We start from the raw sequence: 19,422 nt of genomic DNA, 5'->3' as shown, positions 1-19,422 counted from the left end.
AAACTAGACAACTTTCCTCCTTGTAAATGCAGCACATAAAATACCACAAACGTTAGCAAAATAATTGACCTCCACAAAGTCGCCAGATAGCGGCGGCTTTATAGCAATTATACAGCCTAACTCTGGTCAACCATTACAATTCTTTCCACGTGGGCAATCTGTATAAATCTCTGTAATAGGTTTCTATGAATGCCATAACAAATTACCACAAATTCAGTGGCTTAAAACAACACAAATGTATTATCGTACAGTTCTATAGGTTAGAAGTCCAACAAGGGTCTCACTGGGCTAAAATCGAGGTGTCAACAGGGCTGTGTTCCTTTCCAGGGGCTCTGGGGGAGAATTCATTTCTTCACCTTTTCCAGTTCCTAGAAGCCGCCCACGCGCCCTAACCTCTGGCCTCTTCCTCCATCTTCAAAGCCAGTACAGTCCTTCCTACAGCACATCTCTCTGACTCCCTCTCCTGCCTCCCTCCTCACTTTGAAGGACTTTTGTCACTACATGGGGCCCACCCAGATAACCCGGGAAAATCTCCCTAAGTAAAGTCCACTGATTAGTGATACCTAATTCCACCTACAACCTTAATTCCTCTTTGCCAAGTAACCTAATATAGTTACAGGTTCTCAGAACTAGTATGTGGATATCTGTGGGTGGGGATGCTTATCCTGCCCACCACAATCTCCAAGAGAGATCACTCCTGAATTATATAGTATTAGTCTCTGGGTGTGAATAATAGACTACAACTCACACGGACCTTACTCGTTTTCTTCCAATGATTCAAAAACAGCAGTTATTTTGACAGCTTTAGAACCTGCAAAGCAAAGATGTTTCCATCTCACTTAATGAGAGCAGAAAGAAACAATGCTATGACAGTAAGAGTTATGCAATCAAAGTCATTCCTGTTTACACTAGGCAGTGAAAACTGATTATCTCTGATGTTAGGCTTTCTTTTGGCTACAGAAAAAATAGGGTATCAAAATTTTCTATCCATGTCAACAAACCATATAAGGCTGTCTTCACACACCCCTGTAACCTATCATACCATTTCATCCTCTTGCATCTAGAACTTACTGTATTTTCAAAGGGAAAGATATCTGTTGCATTAGCAGTAAAGGCCTTGTAGTGACGACTTAGAAAGTGAAGCTTTGAATAGTGTGGTTGGGATCTGAAAGCTTGGAAATTGTGGGATGAATTTTTCTCTTAATAGGCTCATCTAAACAGAATAACTGTCATTATTTGAAGCTTAAATTAAATACCACTACACATAAAAATACTTGGGTGCTTACTTCACTAGAAAAATTAAACTTATATAGGATGCCACTCCCCAAGAACATTTTAGAAAACTACTGTTAAAGGTCTACATAAGCACACTGTCCTGATCCCCCTGAGGTAGGTCACACGAGTCTGGAGGCCAGGCAGGCGACAGAATAACCGGATGAGGCCAGGAGGGCACTGGGCATACTGGAGCCTCTGTCGGCATCTGAAGGGACCAGCCAAGACCAAGCTTCAACAGCTGTCTCTTGGCTCTAAGACCCTCTGTTATTTTCATAATTCTTCAAGTACAATTTTTAAGTGAAATCACTCCAATTTTCAATGTTGGTAACTAAATAATATACCGCAACCCCTTGACAGAGCAATAAAGCACAGCTATGGAACAAATTTAGCTCGTCAGCCACGGTTTGCACCTTGGGATCTAGATCAGCTGATCCTTGAGAACTGCTCAATATTTTACTTGATAAAATCAATAGACGGGTGTAACTGATAGTCCTAGCTGTCTGATCGGATACAAACAACATCAAATCCTGTGAGGAAAACATGTGTACACAGATGGGATAAAGAGCCTTGGCACCAAGAGTCCTTTGTTCTGGGGGAATTTTTTTTTTCCTGTGAGGAAGATCGGCCCTGAGCTAACATCTGCCAATCCTCCTCTTTTTGCTGAGGAAGACTGGCCCTGGGCTAACATCCATGCCCATCTTCCTCCACTTTATATGGGATGCCTGCCACAGCATGACCTGACAAGCGGTGCGTCGGTGCGCGCCCGAGATCCAAACTGGCAAACCCTGGGCCACCGCACATTCTGGGGGAATAAATTGTGCCTTATTTGTTATGGCCCCGCACAGCCTAGGATCTGTCACTCAATGGGCTCTAAGTCCATATTTGTTCAGTTAATGAATGACTCAACTTTAAGAAAAACCTTGGTACCTCTGATGGCTATATTCATACTTGTTAATGTAAAGAAGCACTGGTCTAGCCTTAGAATTTGGGGTTGGCCTAGAAATTAAGAACCCTTAATATTTTCTATATTCTCAAAATATATATACTCTAACAATTGTGTTGCAATGATCAGTGAGGCCTTTATAACGTAATGGGGCAAAACGAGATTTAACTTAAAACAATAATGTAACAACAACCTAAACCAAGTATTTGTATGGAATTTTTATGTTACAAAGGGCTTTCAAAATGCGATTTCTCCTCATTATCAGAACATTTCTCTAAGGTGGACAGACAGTATCTTCACATTAAAGATGAGGAACTTGAACTACAAAGAAAGTTAAGTGATTTTATAAAGACTTGCAGAAAATTAGCAATGGAACAAAACTTAATCTGTGTTTCAGCCCATGATGGTTCTCTCATAACAGGGAGGCAGCATGGGGATGCGGCAACACAGCATTGAAGTAAATACGCACAATGGTACCTTCATAAACAGGACAGGAAGGACCTCTGTACGGCACAGAGGAGGAAGGAAAGAACGAGCATGGAGGGAAAGAGGGTGTGTAGACCTCAGAGTACTTTACTCATCATGACACTATTCGCATGTTGGTTAAATCACTCAGCAAAATGAGACAGATCAGCCTGCCCTGGTCGTTTCACCTGGAAACACGTTGCTCTGTGATGTTCTCATATCCTCTATGTATTTGTCTCCCCATTAGAGTGGAAACTTCATGAGGACAGAGGCTAGAACATGTTACAGTACGAGTTCCTAAAGCACTCTCCACCCAGAAGGAATTCTTTGAACATTTTGACTGGTTACTGGGCGACACACGTATGGGTGACAATCGAGAGAATGGTAAGAAGGAGGGACTAGAAGTCAGCAGGCCTGTGTCTGAAGCCACACTGTCAACAACCAGCGTGACCTTGGTAAGTCCCTCCACTTCCGGGAGTCACATTGTCACGTGGTGTGGTAGGTGACGGCAGTAAGACTCACTCCACAGTTTGTAGTGAGGATTAAATTAGCTAATGCTTGCAGAAACCTAGCAGAATGCCGGTGTCTGACACGCACTCAGTAAATTGTTCACTATGGCAACACGCTGAAACGTCAAGCTCAGAGAAGTATGGGAGCTACACGCTGATCTCTGCAGACGTGGAGAAGGGATGTGCGGGAGGTTCTCAAAAACCAAGTGAGATGCTGAGAGAACATTTTAAAAAGTGGCCCAAAATGTATTTTTAAAACAAACTTTTAATTTATCCCACATGCCATTTGGAATACAGTAACAGAACAAAGAAGGAAAAGCCACAGGTGCAGTGTGATTTACCATCCACATAAATGATTACAAACAAAATCAGTTTGCAGACACAAGCTCACTGACCAAGAAAAACCGTGACTAGTCAAAGCTTACAAAGCAGTGAAGACCTGAGATTTGCTGGTCACAGAGGGGACATTCAAGAGGACGAATATGGGTGACATTCTTTTTTGAGTAATTTTCCTCGTTTCTAGAAAGAAACATGTTTGTCACAAATTTATTATTTTATCAAAGTCCAACCAACTTATTTTCCAATGTGCACTTGCCCTTAGATCTTTAATCTTTCAACGTACATTTTCAGACTCTACCTGCTCCTATGAACAGGCAAAATGAGGCATTAAAGTAAGAAAGAGAATGCTAATTTCTTAAAAGGAAAATGACACATACTAAGTGATACCTATCATACTTAGAGAGATATTTATGAGAGAAAACTAGAGCCAAGCAATTGAAATGTTTTCTACCCAAAAGTAGCAGAAATTGAACACAGAGCAAGTACCACACATCAATTTAGAAGAGAATTTGATGCCAAAATAAGGTAATAAACTACTCCACTGACGCTTCTCCTTCTGTGCCTTTAGTATTTACAGGAGCCAATTCACGGAGCCCGAAAACCTCTGTGAAGTAACTCTCCACCCCGAATGTCCAGCTCTGGGGATCAAGCAGAGAAATGCCAGCTAAGCTTCTCTCACAACCACCGGACCAGACGGACCAGCTTTTTAAAGCCGCAGATGCTAATTCAGAGAACATCCTCCATTTCTCCTTTGCTTTCTCCAGTGTCTGGGTTAAATTCCAATGGCCTGGAAGACTCCTCCATTGCGGTCTCGTCTGCCTGCCTCCCGCTGCCTTCCCTGGTATCCTCTTGGATCAAGTGTGGCAGGCAGTCCTGCTCTGAGCCACTCCAGACATAGCCAGGTAAAGTCACGCGGCTGTTGGGCTGTCTGCAGGCCGTCCTGCTCCCTCTGCCCGAGAGGAGCACCATGCGGGCGCTGGCCCCCACCTGCGACTGGCTGCTGGTGCTGGGGGTCACAGTGGTGAGCACAGAGCCGCACCTGTGGCCACTGCACAGAGCCCTCCTTTCCCAGGCCACAGAGAGATTCCACCGACTCCACGACTTCTTCACTTCAGACTGAACCTAAACCACAAGAAACATTGTGCATCAGAAGCCATCAGGGAGACCCTGCAGCCTTGTCAGGTGGGTGTCTGCCCTTCAGTGATGGTGGTAATAACCGAGGTTCCACTGTGTGCTAGGGATTTGACATATATATTCTCTCTCAACCTCAAAAAACCTTCGCGATAGCACTGGAGATGAGCAACCCGAGGCTTGAAGAGAGGGAAAGCGACTTGTCCATGATTGGAATTTTAATAGAAGGTGAAATGAGCCAATAGAAACACCTGACTTCACTCCCAGTTTGAGAAGAAAGAGAGATAACTGTGCCAGCTGTGGCTGAGGAGTGGGGTAGGTGTTCAACTGGAAATTTACTGCCACACCACCACTCTACACGTGTGTGCTGAAGGAGGAAAATGGGAAGAAGATTGAACATTGAGAAGCAGCCACTGCAAATGCATCCTCAATAGGGTGGGGCTCATTTCCACCCTTGGGGCTGAAGATTCTACTGCTATTGCCACCTTCCAGAAGGGAGCTCATCTGGAAGTTCCACAAGAAGTTCCAGGTAAGCTCAAGTCACCTAAAAGAACAGTGGGTTACTTCTCTCAAGCCAACTCCAAAATGAACTGAAATTGTCCCATCACCATCCTGTAGTTTAAAAAATGTCAAAATGTTCTAGTGGATTTGTCCCAGGGAAGCTTATATTTGAGTTTCTTACAGAACTTCAAATTGAACATAAGTTGAAGCGTAACAGGAAGGTGAAGTTCACTGTCCTTCCAAATATACAACAAGTTGTTTTTTGGTATCAAGGTTTGCAACTGAATTGACATTTAAAAGTGCTGGACGAAAAAATAAATAAATAAAATAAAATAAAAGTGCTGGACGAGGAAGACCTTAGCTTATTGACATTAATTCTTGCTTTCTCAAAATAATTTATGATTGAAATATCTGCCTTCTCCCTGCCCACTCTATCCTGTAACTCCTGGGGATCCTAAAGAGATTCAGGTCACATGGTGAAGGCCATTATAAGCTTCCTCAGAGCCAGACCTGGGGGCTGTCCGTGCCTTCAAACCTACCTCTCCGTTGCAGTAGCAGTAGATGATGGACACGAAGAAGCCCTGCAGAACAAAAGGGGTGTCAGCACACTGACGGTTCAAGGAGATCACAGCATCAACGTGTCTGGGGTCAAATGATGTATAAGTTGAAAAACTGGTTTATTTTTTAGTAATTCCTTCGGAAAATGATATAAATTATTCTCTTCTAATGTTCCCAAATTCTTGAGTTTACATTAAATTTGAGATCTTTCCTTGGTGTCAGCTGAACCAAACAAGTAACTGAATAAAACACTCCAAGATGCACAAAGAACAGATTTCTATTATATTAGTCTCATTTCTGTTGCCACTCAAGGATCATGGAACATCCCCTAGTCGGTAAGAGATGTTTATCCACTGTGAATGCCGGAAACTACAGGCATAGAGTATCATATGGTAAAAACACAAAGAAACTTTCTTTCATTCATTCAAAAATATCTATGGAGCGTATACAGTGCTAGCTGCACAGCGTGACAGGGATAAACAACGCAAGGAAAGACAAGACCGACAAGGTCCCTGTGCCCCCGGAGCTCACCTTCAGCAGGAAAGACAGAAGGATAAAATATAAACAAATAGCCACACGAGGAAAAAGCGCTCTCTACCTGAAAGGAGTTGAAGAAGAGCTCACAGTGCATCCGGATCTCCCACCCACGCCCCGCGAAGGAGTGAGGCAGGCACACGAACACGATGTAGTGCACCCCGAAGACCAGCACCAGGACCAGCGTCGACTTGGCGAGTTTCCTGGAAGAGGATGGCGAGCCGTGTTATCAACTCGGAGTGTCTTTCCGAAGAGGCAGCTTGCAGAAAGAAGAAATCTCAGCAGAGCCAGTGGGCTGATGTTTCTCATCTCCTCGCATCTGCCATCTGTTAGTTTTTCCCCTCCCTCTTCCTCCCATCACTTTAACAGTAAATCCAGTTGTTTCTTCTCACTTCCCACCCCTAAGTCTCTCGAATCTCATTTCCACTCTTTTTGCTTAAAGGATACCATGTTCATAAAATTTTGAAATGCCTTTTTTTTTTCTGTCTTCTTTAGTGTCTATGTTTGGGACTTGAAGAAGTATTACCTCCATCCATGTGAAGTGTCTTTACTTTCATATGCAGCTTTCTGGCTTGTTTGTTTGTTTGTTTTAACATCAAGTACTCCCTCGCTGCTTCCTCCACTTGGGTCTCCGTCCCATAATTTCACACTTTCTTATGAGCTACATGTGGCCAACACCTCTGGCCTCCTCTAAACAGTCTCTGTCAAATATTCTATCTCAAATTGTCTAGAGTTCTAGGTTTTCTGTGGGCTTTTTTGCAAGCTAAGCAATTTGACTTTATTTCCCTTAACAGCCTCTTCATATACATTTTCTTGTGTCCTTGGAGGAATTGCAAGTTTTCCAAAAGCTGGGTTGACTCTAAAAGGGCCCCAGTGACCCCACCTCCTGGTACTACATCCTTGTTAATCCTGTCCCCTGAGTGTGGGCAAGACCTAGGACTTCTTTGGGCCGAGAGATTACAGCCGAGATGATGGGATGTCATTTGTGTGACTGTGTCTCATGAGACTCTAACTTTCGTCTCACCAGCCATCTCTCTCCCTTGTTAGGTTCAATGAGGCAAGTTGCCATGTTGTGAGCCACTCTATTGAGAGGCCCATGTGACAAACAGAGGGGACATCTGGCCACCAGCCAGCAAGAAACTGAATCCTGTCAACAGTCACATGAGCTTGGACCTGGGTTCTTCCCCAACCTAACCTTAAGATGAGACTGCAGCCCTGCCTGAATCTCTATGCAGCCTGGGAAAAGACCCTGACGCAGAGGGCCCAGCCAAGACACCCAGACTCCCGAGCTGCAGAAACTGCGAAACAGCAAGTGGGCTGCTTCCAGCCTCTAGGTTTGTAGTCATTCACTCTTCAGTGACAGAGAGCCAGTGCACCCAAGCATATCATTTTCTGTTTTGTTTTCTGCACTTTTTATCCAAGAAACTGCCAAATCTGGCTTCCTCTTCCTTATTTCTCAAATATTCCTCTTTCTCTATGAATTATTTATGTCGCGGTAACCTCAAACAATTGTAACCTTCTTTCCTCCAGCTACTTTATTTATGTATGTACGTACTTATTTATTTTTCTTCCTGGAAATAAGCTGTGTGGGTGAGTGAAGGCCACACTGGACTCAGACTAAAGAGAACAGGGTTCAGGTTCCAGACTTGACACTAACGACCTGCACAATCTTGACTCCTTTTCTTAGCTAAATGAGGGACTAGAGCCCAGAAGTCCACAGAGCTCTCATACTCTAAGGCTTTGCCAGGCATCACCTTCCACCACATCCACCTCGCTATCAGAACCCTATCTTCAGCTCCTGGAGGAGCCAGTGTGTCCCATGAAACCATGTTGAAATGTGGATATCTGGAGACCACGTGTGCCCCACCCCACTCCCTCTGCCGCTCTCATCTCTCACCAGTGCCTGGGCCACCTGCTCTGCCTCACGTGCACAGTTCACTGGGAGCCCCTGGGCCTTCTCTACGCGGCTCCTAGTCTTTGTACATACCTTGAGTTATGACCATCCACTCAACTTGAAAATTCAACCTAAGTCCTCTTCATTCAGGGCAGCGTCCTGACAGGATGATGGTCTCTCTGACCTAATGAACCCTTTCATCTTTCAGAGACTCCTGGGGATGTGTCTCCTCCAGGGTCCTCAGTGGCGGGTACCTGCTTTCCGTCACTCTCTGCACATATGGGAGGACTCTTCGAGTACCTTCCCAGCATTTTAATTCAGTCTAATCGGATAAGGGGACAGCCTTAGCTATACCTGCAGGCCTTGGAAGTCTTGCCCAATATTCCTCCAGAAGCTGCATTTCCTCCTTTAAGATGAAAGCACAAATCCCCCTGGAGACTGTTCTAGAATCAAGCTAACTCTGATTGCTCCTACTCTGTGACTAGGAGCCAAAAGCTAGTTAAAAAACAAAGCAGAGCAGCACATGGTGAAATGATCACAAATGTAAAAGTTTAGGGACAGTCTGTTTCAATGCAGACTGAGGAAAAATTGTCAAAGACTAAAATTTAGTGGGTACCCTGCCAGCTCAGCCATCTGGGTTCTCTCTCTTTGTCTGTGACTCGGCTCTTTTACAGCTCTGCAAAGACCAAAGTTAATCTGTAGGAAACAGATAGTAATTGAATTCATTTCTACTGCTGTGTAACAAATCACCACAAATGTAGTGGCTTTAGCCAATATCCACTCATATCTCAGTTTCTTCGTGCCAGAAGCCCAGGGTCCTCTGCTTGTTAGCGCTGCTTAAATAGCTATGATAGATATGCAGTCACAGGTTAGCATCAGTTAGCATAAGGGAAGCCATCTTGTGGAAGGGAACCATGTTGAAGCTGTAAATGACCCTGATCCACAGGCACCCCTTTGTTGAGTCTGCACTACTTTAGTTTACACGTGGCCTGGATAAGTCCACACCTGCTTGTGAGCAATATGCATGCTCTGCTACTTTCTCAGCCTTAGCTTACACGTAAACCTCCCTGCTATGATAAGACAGTAACTTTTTGTTCTTTAAGTTTTCCCAGGGATGTAATGACCTTCAGAAAGGAGCCTCTATGCTGGTATCCATCACCGGTGACAAGAAAAAGGGATGATCTGGCGTCTCAAGGACTACAACACCAGATGGTCACACTCCGAAACACACCCCCCTTCAGCCCATTTGTCTTATATAACTGCTTCAAAAGTTTGTAGTTTTAAGACGGTTTTTTACGGACACTAGCGCGCCATCTTCCCCCTTGCTAGCAAGCTGTAATAATAATAAAAGGCCCTTTCTCTCGTTCCATCTCACGTCTGGACTGTTGGCTTATCTTTGTGGCGAGTAGAGGACCCCTATTTGGCTGTGACACGCTCAAGGTGTCAAAAAGCTGAAATCAAGACGTCGGCCAGGGCTGCGTTCTCATCTGGACCACAGGGCTCTCTTCCAAGTCCATTTGGATCACAAGCAGATCCCAGGTCCCTGCAGGTGTAGACTGTCTGCTGGCCAGGGGTCACTCGGTTCTACACACTGCCCTCAGGTCCTAGCCACAGGCCCTCACAACCTGTCACATTACTTCTTCAAAGCCAGCACGAGAATCTCTTTTCAGGCTACCAGGATGGAATCTTATGTTACGTGTCATGATCACAGGAGACCTCTGCCATATAATGTAACCTCATCGAGGGAGAAGCTGTCCCATCGTAGGTCTTGCCCACACACAAGGCAGGGCAGGGGCGGGATTATACACAGGGGCAGGATATATATACACCAGGGGGCGGGATCTTGGGGCTGTCTTAGAAATCTGCCTGCCACAGCAGTGCTACTAGTTCCTGTCCATAGACACGCAAGCTGTGTCCAGCGGAATGCCACCAATTATAGCCTTGTGGATATTGACACGTTTTGCTAGTTTGAATCCACTTGTAAATTCATTTCAGCATTCATCATCTGACTATATGTTGAGCTCTCTTTTGAGTACATGTAATGTCTTACCAGTTCCTTCATTAATGAGTTAAGTAAAATCTTTGAAGTGTGTTCATTTATATTTGTATAAGAGTTATGATTACATCCTCTTTTAAAATTTATCCTTTAATGACAGTGAAGGAGTTAAGGTGGTGGTGTGTGCCAAGCCAATGCAAACACGGGTCATCTCTCCGTCTCTTCACTGATTAAGACGTCTTTTCCACTCACATCAAATCCCCCAGCAGTCCTGGGCACTGGTTTGTTTCAGTGTCCTCCTGGGCACCCACACACACTGTCCGTCCTTGCAGCCCACTCTCTGAAAAGGCACAACTGTCTAATGAGATGATTCAGGAATGCACCAACTGGAAGCAGCCTTCTGGGTTGCTGGAAGAACGGCGGTGGCTCTGCGTCCAAGGGCAAAGCCATGAGGGAGACACCAAGGAGTCAAATGTGTGTAGACTCAGCGTCCCCTTTAGAAAACAGGTACACGATTCTTGCGGGATCTCTGCAGGTGAAAAGTGCTAGAAAATCTCTACTTTTCCTTCGAGTCAACTTAGCTTTAAAAAAAAAACTATTTCTGTTAAGCCTTTCTCAATCCCTCTTGGCCTCGAATTAACCTTTCCCCCTTTTCTACGCACATAACACTTTGTAAGTGCATCTCTGCTGAGACTTTCCTCACTTTACTTAATTAAATCTCTCTCTCTCCCTCTCTGTCTCTCTGGACTGTGGGTTTATGGCAGGCAGAAACTTGTCTTATCAAGCTGTGCGTCTCTTGTGTGGCACGAGGAGGACACTCAGCAGATGAGGCCGGTGGCGACTGAGCACCACGCTCCGATGACGTCCTGCACTGACTGCCTCCTCTTGTCCTGACAACAAGCACGTAAGAGAGCTGTTCTTATCCCACGTCCAGGTGAGGATGGCGGCTCAGGGAAGGAACGTATTCACCCAAAGTTACACAGTAAGTGGTGGATTCGGCCTTAAATCCTCATCGCTATCATACTGCATAATAAAGATTGGTTGGATTTATTCCAAAATTAATAAATTTTAAATATGATTTTTGTCTAACAGTGAAAGAAAAATCAAATTAGCCAAACAGTCAAGAGTTCTTTTCCATTGAACCTTGCATTTTTTCATATCTGTCATGTTCATCCAGTCCTGGCAATCTTTTCTTTGCAAAGGAATTGAGTTGTAATTTAAAAGAGAAAAAAAAATATTAGCTGTGTTGTTCAATCTGATCGATTATTTAATTTTCTTCCCATCCATCTTGTTTTTAAATAACTGATTGTAAACTACAGTTATGCAGGATGTCACTGCTGGGGAAACTGGGAAGCTCTCTGTATTATTTTTATAACTGCATGTGATTCTACAAATTACTTACCTCAAAATGAAAAGGTTTTTTTTTAAGACTGATTGTATTAATTTATTCCAATTTTAAACCACTCTATCAGCTGAGGGCTATCGTGTACTTTTCGGAAGTCTCTGTGTGTGTGCACACGTTCACCTGGGGAGGGACCTCAGCTCTGAAAGATGTGTTGTCTCTCAGAGAGCGGTACACATGGAAATGTGTTCAAAAATTGTTTTAGATGCCGCCATTTGGAAATATACATATTTTTTTCATTATTTTATTTTAGCAAGAATATTTGAACATTTGTTTGACAAAGGTAATAACCAAATGAAATATAAGTTTAAAGGTACAAAAATGAGTGGGTGTAAATTTAAATACTCAATTAAGCCTCATAGGAGGAATATCACTGGGACAGAGACACAGATTACGTTTTCCTAAATCTCTTTATTTAAAAAGTGAGAGGCTGTTTAAACTTGATAATCTAAGGCCTCGGAAACTGAATACTGAATTGAATTCCCAAATCACTGTCAAGTAGGTTCCCACATTTTTCTCTCCAAAAAGAAAGGCAGAATCTTTTTCCACCACATTTTTATCTGTAGCTTAACTGTGGACATTATTAAGAATATTAAATATGTTTCAGCTATGAAAAAAATGTATTTTGCTGAAAAATACTTCCCCTGACTACTATTAGTCTAGACCTTGTTCCAATTAATCACTTCAAACTTTAAAAACTTTTGGGCACCAGATTATTTAAAATTTATGCTGAATTCTGAACAGTAGATGATTTCAATCCTTGATAAACTATTCAATTATTCTGAGAAATAATCCCCCATGAATGAACTCAAAATATCATCTGTTCTATTTTTTAAGATGATCCACCCTTTGTTCTCTCTAGAGTATCTCAAATCTCTTGGGCAACTTTTCACTGAAAGTTGACGTCACTCAGAATTGTAGAAATAAATAACTTTTATTCAGACCTAGGAGAGAAGCAGCTTTCAAACACCACTGCACTTTTTCGCTTCATGAGGAATGAACGGCTGTTGACATTATCCACTGCTCTCCCCTCCTCTGGCCTGTCTTCACCAGGGGCCGGGATGTGAGACAAGCTGTACTGAGGCAGCATAGGCCCTGCCCTGTATACCCTTGCACACGGTTTATACTGGAACACCACCACCTGAAGACGCTGAAAAGAACTGCAGCTGGCAGCTGCTGGCTGCTCACACCGTGCAGCCTGCTCCAGACTCCAGCCCACACCTGCAGTCTTTTCTGCCCACTGTAAACGCTGCCCAAACAGTGGAGGGGATGATTCAACGAAGCTCATCAAGGAAACGAGAGAGAGAAGATCAAAATGCTGAGTGTGATTTCTGCCTTGCTGCATCTGAGATAGCATTTCATAGCAATCCGAGGCAGAAAGAAATAGTTTCCTTCGGGGGATTATAAAAACTAACCCACATCCACCTGATTATGGGATGTATGTGTCCAGTTATATAGAGGCCACTGTTATTCAGAATTTCCAAAATAATCGTTGGGAGAAATGGACACACTCTTAAGATGATTTGACAATAATCATAAACACTCGATTTGCCCTTTTCTTCAGGGAAGACTGAATAACGGACCTCCCTCAATCAGTACATTTGAAAGTTCTTAAAAATGTATATTTAGTAGGTGCCAATTTGATGGAAAGACTGGAAACAACACAGCAAATCCACTTTCTTGACTTTTTCAGTTATGACATATTATTTTAAGAACGCAGATAAAACCGTCTGCCAAGATCATCAACAAGAGATTTTCTGGGAGTTCACATAGTTTATGGGAAAATCCCAATCTGCTAAGAACAGATAAAAAAATATACTTAGAATTTAAGCACATTGGGAAGATTTGGGGTTATTCATATTTTCCTAAAATATATATACTTTTCTGATAAATGGCACAATTGAACCAGACAAAAGTCTACATTCATAAATTTATCTCTGACAGACATTTCAGATCAATTGCTATCTGCTCTTTGCTCTACACAGTAACCAGAGTATTTCCTCTGACGGATGCCGATGCTGGAATTACCTGTATTGCTTTCTCGTGTCGTGACCGACCGCATTGGTCTCCCAGATTTTGGTGGCCAGAACTCTAACCGTATTCAGAAACAGAATAAAATTCAGCTGAAAGAGAAGGTAACATTACAAAGAATTACTAAATTAGTCTTCAGGATGTTTAGGAAAATTTACATAAATTGAGCTTTGTATTCAAAGACTGAAAATTACCCATTCCATAAATATGAATGAGGGAATCTGAGATAAGATACTGGAAAGTTCATGATTCTTGATTTGTTCTCATGAAAACAGAAAGAAATAAAATGTTTCAACAGCATCAGAAACTAGAAATACCAGAGGATTATCAGCCAGAATCCCCAAGGAATTTCCAATCAAAGTTCAGCTGAAGCGCTGTGGCAGACGGGCCAGATCAAGGATAATAGTTACTGTATAAATATAACCAACTGCCCTTTTTGAAATGAATTCCCAGCCGCTGTCTCTATTTTAGGGACAGGAATAATAGAATTGTTTTGGGAATGTTGGTTCTCTTATGATATATGAAAAGTATTGGGTGAAATATTAAAGGTTTAAAAAAAGGCAAATAAGATCCTGTATAAGAAAAGGCCCCCATTTTCGGTAATTAAGTTAAATTTGAGATGTTACAGATGTGGGCATCACCAGAGACATCAAGTTCTGCCTTTAAAAAGGGGGGAAGGTGTTGGAGGATAAGCCCTTTTTGTCTGAGAACCCCAAGGACCAGTGAAGAGATCCAAAATGAAGAAGAGGAAAAGGTCCCCAGGTCTGGGGTCACAAGGAGGTGGAAGCCTGAACCCCTTGGTCCCTCCACCCAGGGAGATGTCTCAGTCTAGAAAGTGCTAGGAATAATGGAAATGTGGATTGCCAAGAGTGGTCTTGTGTCACGGCCAGAGCAAGGGTCAAAAGACATGACCCATCAAGTCTGCGTTCTGGGGTAACTTGTCTTGCAGAGTCTTCAATCACCTCTGGAACTTGGAGAATTTTGGTTATAGGGTGACTCATGTGCCCCACTCCCCAGTCTAGCTGATCAGCTGGATCGGCCCTTAACCTCCACTACATTTGCCATCCTACCACGGACTCCCCCGTAGGCACCTCTCACCAATTTCACAGCTTTCTACAAGAACTGGGGCTGGGTCTTGAGCCCCACACCCCAAGGAAGGACAGAAGTGTGCTGTGAGCTGGTGGAAGAGGGATGTTTTCAAGCTAATAAGAGCTGCCGTTTATTGAGCACGCTCTAATTTAAAAGCTCCCATAGGCATTTTTATTATGTCCATTTATTATGGAGGAAGAAACTCCAGCTCAAAGAGATTAACTCATTCGACCTAAGCTACCCAGCTATCAGCTGGAATCTGAACGAGATCTATGTGAGTCTGTATTGTGAATTCTTAACCACCGTCTTACACCTCTCCTTCAGGATAAAAAGATGCGAAACATGTGATTGAGGATTTCCATTCCTCCTCACCCACTACAACACCCAGCTCACAGACGCAGAATCTTTTTCAACAAGAAAGTGAGAAGCTGCTTATCCATCACATGAGTGCTACTTTCTGAAGGGCCAAACTTATTTCATGCCCCATTAATTCCTCTCTCCCTAAGACTACAGTACCTGCAACACAACGCAGCTGAGAGCAAAAGTAGCGGCAGCGATGCTGCGTAAGTACCGTGTGAAGGATGAAGTGACAGGAGCTGAAGCGGGCAGAGCTGTGGGAGCCATGCCAGCTGGGGACTGTGAGTCACCAGTCCCATTCCTGGAAAAGGAAGAATCAGAGATGGCCTCTATTTAGGGATGGGCCAACCTTAAGTCCATCCATGTTAAAATGCTCATGGCCAAGGTCTCTGTCCTCAAGTCAGTAGACCACACTAAGCCAACACTGCAAATTCCCAGAAATTTGACTAAAGAAGCTACACACCACTCAATCCACCAGTTTGATACCTAAGAGGATACATGTAAGGACAATCAAATGAATTATGGAAAGAATTAAGAATTAAGAAAAACTAAGATTCAATGGGACTTGCTGCCTTAAAAGGTATACAAAATACACACATATCCACGCGCACACATATGGATACATGCAACAATAGTCAGGCGGAATTCCAAATAATTATTCTGAATAATTTAAGAAAGTATAGAGTATAGATTAATTAAAAATTAAAGTTACTGACTACTCACTAGTCTAAGTGTTTTACATGAATTGACTCAGTCCTCGCAACAGCTCCAAGAGACAGGCATATTATTGTCCCCATTGCACAGATGAGGACTCCCACTAGCAGCTGACACAAACTACGTGTGGTCACACAGCCAGTGAGTGGCAGAGCCCTAAGGAGGCCCACGCAGCCTGGATGCTCAAGGTGGACCCTTAACCACTGCGCTATACTGCCCGTAAAAGAGAGTCGAGTTAATAACAGCTTAAGATGGAGACAGAAATTTTTTAAAGAGCAGGGCAGACTACGAAAAGATTGTAAAAAAGCTAAAACACAACCAAGTTTCAAAATCAATATTAGAAATAGCAAACAGTAGATCTAACAGAGCAGGAAAATGGATTTAGCAATTTAGAAGATACTTGAAGATCTTCCAGATGGAGGGATAAAGAATGAAGACTTGTGTGATGAGGGAGGAGATGCTCATATGGAAGGCATGAAATGGAGAGTCATCATGCAGATAATCTCTCTTTCTGAAGAAAAGATAAGTAGAATAAAGCAATAAAGACACAGAAGAAAAAAAATCCTGCTCTAAAGAAAGACCTGAGTTGGAAGAAGGAAAAATGATTCTATTTCCTGGGTAAATGGAATGAAGAACAACACTGAGAGGAAGCTTCTGGCAAGATTTTTTTTTTTTTTTATTTTACTAAATGAAGAAGTAATTCTAAGAGAAAATCATTCCGAGAGTCTCTGTATATCTCATGTAACCTTCTGGGAAGATTTTGCTTAATGGTCTGCTTCAGGCAAACTACAGATAAAACAAAGAAATAAAAACCAGAGAAGGTGAAAAAAATGACCATTCACAAGCACTAACGCAGCTCATCTCAGGTTTCAGGCTGAATGCCACTTTCTCAGAAGCTGTTCCTGCCCCCGAGTTGTCACGTCTGAATGTTCGCCTCACCAACTGTGCTGACACTTAAGGAAAAGCTGGCGTCTGCCTCCCACCATCCCACCCCTCCCTCACGGGGCACATGCAACCATCCTGGTGCTCAATCGAGAGTTGTCAGATGAGTGAGTGAACAAATGATGCAATGAGATGTGCACTCTCTAAACTCCACTTGTATCCCAGTAATTCACCATCTCTCCCTTCCGCACAGAATTTTCACTGCTAGGTATCTACCACATAGACATCATCAGAGAGAGAAGTCAGAACTTACGTAGGGGAAAATCCACTCGTAGAAAACCATCTATTTACCCTGCAATTTTCATCTATGCCTTTGGATACATGCTGGGGAGGGGTGCTTTCTCCCCATTCCAGGGATGACTTTTCCACCCAGGAGGCTGCTCAACTGACGTGCCCTTCTGTCCTCCCCCTCCCCTACTCTCTCTACCCCTGAAGGAGATGGACTGAGGATCTGATGAGTGAATGTGGGGAGAGTACTGAGTTTGCGTGACAGCTCATTCTTCTCTGTCTTGGGCGCTTGCAGCGAGCTCTTTCTCTGCAGCATCTCCAGAGTTCGGAGCCTGCCCGTCAAGTCCCGTGCCTGGGCGGGCAGATCCTGCCTAATTACGGGGTTCTCCGGCAGGCCCAGGGGGCCAGCAGACTCAAGACCACACCCTCCAACCCAGCCTCCAGCAGCCACAAGGGTTTGGTTCTGGTTCTCTCTCTTCCTCTGTTTTATATTCTGACTCTTCAGAATCTGCCATGTATTACTTTCCCTCAGAGACTCTGAGTACATCACGTCTCCCCCACATATTGGCTGTTTTTCAATATCATGAACATAAGAAATATTTTGCTTTGTCTATAGGTATATTGATACTAAATACTGAGCATTTAAATAATAAACTCATTAATCTATATCAACTATTATAATTTACAAAATATGTAGCTCATTTTTTATCAGTTAGAATTCAATTTACAACTTAGCGACAGCACCTATGGTAAAGGGGAGAACTTTAATTTTACTTGAAGTTCTATTTCTGACTCATTTAGAAGAGGAAAAGAATTCTGGAGAGCAAAAATCTATGTGGTATTTGCAATTCTGTCAAAGACTAGAGATTCAATTTTATCCATTTTACTTACAATTACTCCCTTCCCAGTCACCCCTGTGTTTGGTGATGGAGCCTCCTTAATAACAACCGGAGGGATATGAAACCACTGACTTAACAGCAGCGGAAATCTTATCTCTCGTTTATTCCCCTCTTTTCACATTTTATCAAGGACACTGGATATGATATTTTTAAAATTTATCACTTAAAATTTTTCTTAAAGGCCTTTATTAGAAGTGCCATCTTGTTCCTTCCGCCAGAATTCCCTGAGATATCCTTTGACAGACACGTGGAAAAAAACATTCATAAGAAAAAAGCTGAAAACCTGGAGCTCTGCCCCCCTCGCAGCACGGGGCTCCTCAGGAGCCACTGCCGGCTCGTCACTTAGAGCAGACGGTGATTCACACGCTGAGCAAGCCCGCGACAAACACCACGGGCCGCTGCCGAGGCAGAGAGCAGTTCTTAGCTTGCTGCACAGTGCTGCTTGAGCCACGAGAAACATCTAAAAGCAACTAAATATACCAATAAAAGTGACCAAAAAGAACAGAACTATTGCCCCCTATTTCCCTAAAATCACTCCGCCTCTGCAATGCAGACCACAACCCTCACGTTACATCCGTTCTCCATAGGTTATTTAACCTCTGCAAGGATGTTGTCTGACTAACATCAGGCAAGAGACCCCCAACGCTTCCCAGCGTGAAAAGTCTTTGAATTTGTGGCTCACTTTCGAGGAGTTACCAGAAAAGGAACCGCTGCCGGCAGAACAAGTCCACCAATCCCGGTGGCTGGCGGGTGACCGGCCCTGACTCCAGTCTCCGCTGCTCCAATGAAGCCCTGGTGGCTGTGAGACTGAGCTTTGGGTGTTGTATTTCATCTCTCCCTTCGCATAAACAGCACAGAGATGTACGTACTATAAGAAAAGTGACTCTGAAGGAAATTTCTACCCTTCAAATATAACAGATATGTCATTAAACGAGTTACACATTTACATTTTCATGGATGACTTTTACCTTTACTTGGTTCCTTTTAAACAAAGTTCTATTGCACACTGACACTTTAATTCAGCTGAGACAAAGCAGCACCTTGGACAGAGAGAGATTTTGAGGCTGTGCGGCGTCTCTAAAGGAATGGACTTATGTGAACGGAATATGTGGGAGTGACCCCCATCAAAAGGAAGAAGCCGTGGACTGCCGTCATGGTGCCACCACCACCGGCTGCCACAGCCCTGACGCCCCGTTCCTCACCTTAGCAGCCGACACTGCTTATGGTGGCTCCTGTGTTAACATGGCTCTTTAACTTCTATGTCTTGCTTTGGAAGCCTGCGTCGAGAGCCTGGTCTCTCATTTAGAAATCTGAGACCTTCAAAATATCCTAATTGATATCGGAGTCAATCAGACAGGACTACATACTTAAAAGTGAATCATTAATCTCTCTTAACCAAATATCCGACCTCCAAACCAGTTCAGCTAACCAGAGTTTTCTTTTCAACACCCACTCTAATCAGATCGCTACACTAATTAAAATCTTTCAATGTCTCACCATAATTTTAAGAAAATCTCAATGTCCTTTAGCACAGAATACGAGTCCAATCATGATTCAACTGCCCTCCAACCTTCCGGTCTGATCTCCTGCATTTTCCACAGACTCGCCCTTCATT

At 43.3% G+C, this 19,422-nt stretch overlaps 1 protein-coding gene across 4 annotated transcripts in view; it reads right to left on the bottom strand.

The window, feature by feature from the left end:
- Window positions 1-3,469: 3,469 nt before the first annotated feature.
- Window positions 3,470-19,422, bottom strand: part of PTH2R (parathyroid hormone 2 receptor) — a 53,820-nt gene continuing 37,867 nt past the window's right edge. For all 4 annotated transcript variants that reach the window (XM_004426854.3, XM_087435735.1, XM_087435736.1 and 1 more), the window contains exons 7-10: window positions 13,576-13,670; window positions 6,320-6,458; window positions 5,703-5,744; window positions 3,470-4,653 (exon numbers count right to left, since the gene is read on the bottom strand). In XM_004426854.3, the coding sequence (XP_004426911.2) occupies window positions 4,258-4,653; window positions 5,703-5,744; window positions 6,320-6,458; window positions 13,576-13,670 (672 nt within the window). In that variant the 3' untranslated portion in view covers window positions 3,470-4,257. The remainder of the gene's footprint in view (window positions 4,654-5,702; window positions 5,745-6,319; window positions 6,459-13,575; window positions 13,671-19,422) is intronic.

Source organism: Ceratotherium simum, chromosome 9, assembly GCF_057802395.1.
Source record: "Ceratotherium simum simum isolate JZ-2026a chromosome 9, ASM5780239v1, whole genome shotgun sequence".
In the NCBI taxonomy this organism is placed as follows: Eukaryota; Metazoa; Chordata; class Mammalia; order Perissodactyla; family Rhinocerotidae; genus Ceratotherium; species Ceratotherium simum.
The sequence above is the reverse complement of the archived record's forward strand: the minus strand, read 5'-3'. Positions and strand labels throughout refer to the sequence as shown.